Consider the following 6000-nt stretch of genomic DNA (forward strand, 5'->3'; position numbering starts at 1 on the left):
GGTCCAGCTTCTATCTGGAGCCCCCCAGTAAAAAGGGGCTTACCACCTTGCAGACATCACCAACTTGGGGCAGCTCCCCCATGAGTAAATAGTATCAAGAAGCAAATAGCATGGTGCCGAAGAACACAGGGGTCAGACAGACCTGATTCTGGCTCTGCCAGCAGCAGCGCCCAATGTTGGTAAGTTCCTAATCTCTCTGAGCCTCAGTTTTCTCAGGTGAAAAATGGGTTATTTTAAAACCTACTTCAAAAAGGTGTGAGAGTGGATGAGAAAGCACACTTCTTACATGTGCTACAGCACAGATGGATCTCAAAACATTATGCTAAGTGAAAGAAGCCAGACTTAAAAGACTACGTATGGTATAATTTCATTCACGTGGACTGTCCAGAAAAGGCCAGCCTATAGAGCAGGAGCCAGCAAACGGTTCCTGTAAGGGGTGAGGTAGTAAATATCTTAGGTTTTGAGGGCCATATGGTCTCTGTCACAACTACTTGATGCTGCAGTTGCTGGGAGAAGGCAGCCACAGGCTGAACGGCAGTGAAGAGGTGCGGCTGCGTTCCAATAAAACGACTTACAAAGACAGGAGGCAGGCCAGATTCGGCCCCGACGGCAGTCTGCAGACCCTTGCTGCAGAGGCAGAAAGGAGATCAATGGTTGCAGAGGCCGCGGTGCCTGAGGTGGACTAACCGCAAAGGGGCACAGGGGATCTTTTGAGAAATGTTCTAAAACTGGAGGGCAGTATACACAGCCCCGTAACTTTAATAAAAGTCAAATCCTTCACTTAAAACAAGTAAAGTTAACGGTATGTAAATGATACCTCAATAAAGTTGTTGCAAAAAGCTTTAAAAAGGATTAGATGAGAAAATGCAGATAACATGCTTAGCACCTAGAGAGCTCTTCATCAATCTTCATTATTGTTATTTTATTAACTGCCATCATCATCTGGACCCCTACACTGAGCTGCACACTCAGACCAGGGACCAACAATCAGCCCCCTTCCCTTGGGGAAGCCCCCAAGGTCGCCCAACAGGCGGCCAGAAACGCAGGCCAGAGGGCTGGGCCCACAGCCGCCGCAGCTGGACAGGGAGAGAGGAGGCAGCTGGGCCAGCGCTGCCACAGCCCAAGGAGAGCAAACTGTTCCCCAAAGCGGGCGGGCTGCCAGGCGGGCTGCTGGGCGCCCCCAGAAGCAGCTGCGCAGACAAAAGCTCTCTTTGTGAGGGCCCATCTCTGGCCCTGCAGCCCAGCCAGCCCCCTCCTTGGAGGGGCCTACGCAGCCTGGCTGGGGAGGATGCCGGTGGCGAGAGGTAGTCTCCCAAGCTGCAGGAGAGGACACAGGGCTAAGAACCACAGAGGGCAGAGGCCTCAGCAGTGACAGGGAGTCAGTCTCAGCCTGGAGCCTGGTGCTACCTGGTGTATACCCCCTCCGCCCGGCTTGACCAGCTGGAGCATCTAGCTCCCCTCCTTTCTGCCCAGGACAGAATTCTCAACCAAGACCCAGCCTTCCAATCTGGACCCCACCTGTCAGAAGGCACAGTAAAGATGACCGGAGGGACCTTGCAAGCCAAAGGGCAGTAAAACCAGGTAAGCATGAATCCCTGGCCCCGGAGAGGGTGGGGTAAGTTCCAGACTTCCTGGGTCCAGCCCCTACTCACCTGAATGGCAGCCCAGATGGGTCATGCATTTCTTGCCCTCTCCCTGGCCTTCCAGAGGCACGATGCCCAACACACCTGTCAAACAAACATGGGGGCTCTGACTTCAGGCCTAATGGAGACCATCTACCTCCCTGCCCAGGACACCCAGGGGACATGAGACCCAAAAGCTCAGCCTTGGATCTTTCCAGAGCCTCCACCAATCATAAGATCACACTCTCTGGACATAGCGATTGGCCCAGGGTTTAGTGCTTGCTCCACACAGGAACCTCCGTGACACTAGCCATACAGAAGACACTAGTGAAAGAGGTTGTCTCTTTTTGGCACTCTGGGTCATAAGAAGTCTGTTTGGAGCCACCAGTTGCCACTTTTCCCAGCTTTACCTGAGAAAGAAGCCATCACCAGAGAGCCACAGAACTAAGGGACAGAAGAGAGGTCCGGGCTGATGACATGTGTGAGCCTCTGGACACAGCTCTGCCTGAAGCTCATGAACTTCTTACTTATACGAACCAAAAAGGTATCCATTTTTTGCTTATGTCAGTTTGAAGTCTCAGTTATCACTGGCAACCAAGAGTCTCAACTAACACAGGGAGCTTTTCAAATCTTTGTGTTCCTATTGACCCCAGCCACCCCCAGACAAGGAGTGGGTAGCATATGGGGACAGCTGGAAACAAAGGTGATAGCCTTGTCCCTACTCCCCTGGCCATGCTCTTGAAGACCACAGCTGATGTGGTTTTTACAAAGTATACACACATGCCCTAACCAAGATCGATCTGATTACTGTACATGGACCAGTTTGTAGGGGTCTAAGGCTCTGCGGGGTGCTGACCTATGAGCCCCAAGAGCTCCTTCAAGCCTCCAGCCTGCAATGAGCCTGCCCTTCTGTCCCACTCTGTCTAGGGTGACAATGTCTGAATCTCCACACCCACATCCACCTCCCTACCTGGACGGTCAGAGTTGAAGGCGATCAAGCTGCAGCTGGATTTGATATGGTTCCCACAAGAGGGGGCGGTTCCTGCTCGAACGTCACTGATCCAGGCCTGGAAATAAAGAATAAGAAACATGAAGACCAGGGCTCTGCAAATGCCTAAAGCAGGGGGTGGGGAATGATCCAGGGAACTCTCCCTTAAAGCTGTACCATTAGAGATGCATTTCTTTGGATCAAACCCTGTCCCCACTCAAGCAGTCCCTTAGAAAATGCAAAATGTTCTTGAAATGATAAAGCCTAAGTCATAAAGGAGGCGATTTTGCTTATTAAATCAGCTCTCTAATAAGAGTGAGGGGGCTGTCAGAAGGAAGCTCAGGCTGAGCGAAGTCAAGAGGCTAATCGGGCAGTGTTTGTGTGTGTGGTGGGGGAGCTGATTCTGTTAAAATGGAGAGAGAGAAGCAGAGAAAGGAGAAGTTGTGCACCTAAGACAGAAGACAGACTCAACTTCCTCAACACATTGGTGAAGGCCTCCACCAAGTACAGGGGTCTCCTCCAAGCCCCAGGAGAAAACACCCAAGGTCAGAGAGGGAAAAATCAAGCCTTTCCACAAAGTCCCACAAACAGGTAAACAATGCACCCTCGTGAAAGGGCAATGATGTTAAGAGCCCCACATACGGAAGAGCAGAGGAGCACTTTCTCTGATGCTAAGATCAGCGAGGTCCAGATGTTGTCTCTGTTGGTTTCAAAGCAACACTCCCTTCTGCTGCCCAACAATCGAGCACCCATATTTCCCAGCCCACCCACCCACAGCGGCCCAGAAACCACCTCCACCACCCAAGTTTCTGTTTCAGTGTTCACTGCCAGGGGTAGAACATCATCATCTTGCATTATTTTTCCCTCCCAATTCTTGTTTATTGTACAAATACAGTAACGGGAAGTATCTTTGAAATGGAGACCAGATCACCTGTTCTCTCATCTCGCTAACATAAACTGTCCTAAGCCCCCCTTGTAATCTCTGCTCCCATGCCTGGCTGTTTACCTTGCTGGACTGCGGCCCACCCACGAACAAGCCCCAGGGCCCCTCAAGCACACTCCAGACCCCTCCAAGCGGTACCTACTAAACTAAGAGAGACAGTATTAATGCAAAGTTGAGCACCTTTCCCCTCAACCCTCCACCTTCTTTCAACCTCTCAATGGCTCCCCACTGCACTCACAATACAACCCAACCTCTTCCTGTGGCCCTCAGGCTCTGCAGGGCAGCTCCAGACTCAACTTACACCATGCTTCCCATCACTGCCCTCCATCCACCCTGGCCCACTTTCCGTTCCTCCACTAGGCTCTTCCCACCCCACTCTTCCTGTAGATGGCTGCTTCTCACCCTCTGGCCTCAGCTTAAATGTCACCTCCTCCCAGCAGCCTTCCCTGATCATCCCATTGAGATTAACCCCCACCTCATAATCCACCTCCATCTCCGTCCTAGCCCCTGATGTGTGTTCTTCAGTGCACTTATTAAAACTTGCAATGCCGGGCCGGCCCTGTGGCTTGGTGGTTAAGTGCGCGCGCTGCGATGCTGGCGGCCTGGGTTCAGATCCCGGGTGCGCATCGAGGCACCACTTCTCTGTCCATCCTGAGGCCGAGTCCCACATACAGCAACTAGAAGGGTGTGCAACTATGACATACAACTATCTGCTGGGGCTTTGGGGGCAAAAAATAAAATAAAATAAAATCTAAAAAAAAAAATAAATAAAAATAAAACTTGCAATGCCTTTGCAGGCCTGTCTGCTTGCTGGCTGTCTCCCTCAGGAGACTGTAGGCAACACAGAGGAAGGAAAGCGCTGTTGCGATCATGGCTGTGGCTCCAGAAGCTGGGCACAGCACCTGGGAGGTATGGAGGAAATACTGTCCAGAAAATGAAAACTGGGCTTCCGCCCCAGGCGGCCCTACTGTGTGCGTTGGCCTCTGATGGGGTCAGTGGAGGTCAGTTTCTAGACCTAATTATTGAAGGACACTCCCAGACCTTCTAAATAACACGGGGAGTGGCAGACCAGAGCTGGCACCGCCTCTGAAGCACATCCCCCCTCATCAAGCCAGCTGCCATTCCGGGGGTCTGAGGCGACCGCCAGCACCTGGCTCAGCTCTTCCTCTGGGCTCCACCTGCTCAGGCTTCCCCAGGCCCCACCCAGCCCCTGGCAGCATCACACCGAGTAAGGAAGAGCTTGCGCTGGCCGCGAGAGGAGGAAGCGCCGGCGGAAACCCGAGGGAGGGGCGCGCCTACGGCCGAGGGGCTCCCTCTCTCCAGCTGACACATCGGACTCGCCGAGGCCACGGCAGAGAGGGCATCTCTCCCACACCCCAGCCCCAGGCAGGGGCGATGGGGGCGGCAGGGAGGAGGAGCTGCGGCTCCCGTGCAAGGCCGACCGGAAGCTGGGAAGGCAGGGAGCCTCGCAGGCCTCAGGCCTCGGCCCCGGCAGGGCGGGCTGAGCCGCCTCGGGGGTCCCGGGGTGAGGCTCGGGTGGGCCACGGACCGCGGGGCTCACGGAGCGGCCAGAGAACGTCTCTGGAGCGCCGGACTCTGCCCGCCGGGCAGCCAAACGCAGGAGTCGGGCCTGAAGGGGGCGCCCCGGGGCAGGCGGGCTCGAGGGACCCCGCGCGGAGCCCAGGGAGCTGAGGGAGGGGAGGCCGCCGGGCGAGGGGCAACAGCGGGTCGGGCTCACCTCGCGGCGGGGCGGCCGGGCCTCCGTATGCCGGAACTTGGACACCTTGAAGCGGTTCATGGCGGCAGCGACCGCAGCGGACGCAGCTTCGAAAACCCGGGCGTGGGCTCTCAGGTGCACGGAAAGCAGCCGCGACTCCCGCCGCCTCCGGCCCAACCCGCGGCCCGCCGACCGCGGCCACGCCCCGACACGCCCTGGCCAATCACAGGCTGCCCCGGCCCGCCGGGCCACGCCCCCGGCCCCCTCTCCCTCTGCGCCCGCGCGGTCGGCCCCGCCCGTCGGCCAATCGCAGCTCGGCCACTCCGCGAGGCCACGCCCCGATGGCGACGGCCCGCGGCGCGGGCGGGGAAGTCACGTGCTGCACTCTGTTCGCCCCCGGCCCCGCGGTGAGTGCATGGGGACTGGGGGCGACAGCCGCGATTTTGTGTGTAGTGCTTTGCCTCCGGAGGCTTTCCAGTGTGCGGGACACACCCTCCCGAGGAGGAGGGGGAGCAGGAATCAACTGGCTCCATTTCGAAGACAGGGAACGGACCCACCGAGAGAGGAGCCGCTGGCCGCCGTCACACAAATAGTGACTGGCAGCGGGGGAACTGGAGCCCAGGTCTGATGCAAATCCCTGTCCGTGAAGCCTACTCTAAAGCCTGCATCCCACCCGCCCTGCTTAGGCCAGGTGCGCTTGGTGGGAGGGATGGAGCCTTCAGCATCCCCT

The 6000-nt window shown here is 56.3% G+C and overlaps 1 protein-coding gene across 3 annotated transcripts in view; it reads right to left on the bottom strand.

Annotated features, from left to right (window-relative positions):
* Positions 1-5450, bottom strand: part of CORO7 (coronin 7) — a 58707-nt gene extending 53257 nt beyond the window's left edge. For all 3 annotated transcript variants that reach the window (XM_087449552.1, XM_087449553.1, XM_087449554.1), the window contains exons 1-3: positions 5292-5450; positions 2593-2689; positions 1653-1727 (exon numbers count right to left, since the gene is read on the bottom strand). In XM_087449552.1, coding sequence (XP_087305678.1) covers positions 1653-1727; positions 2593-2689; positions 5292-5351 — 232 coding nt within the window. In that variant the 5' untranslated portion in view covers positions 5352-5450. The remainder of the gene's footprint in view (positions 1-1652; positions 1728-2592; positions 2690-5291) is intronic.
* Positions 5451-6000: the final 550 nt, after the last annotated feature.

Source organism: Ceratotherium simum, chromosome 26, assembly GCF_057802395.1.
Source record: "Ceratotherium simum simum isolate JZ-2026a chromosome 26, ASM5780239v1, whole genome shotgun sequence".
Lineage (NCBI taxonomy): Eukaryota > Metazoa > Chordata > Mammalia > Perissodactyla > Rhinocerotidae > Ceratotherium > Ceratotherium simum.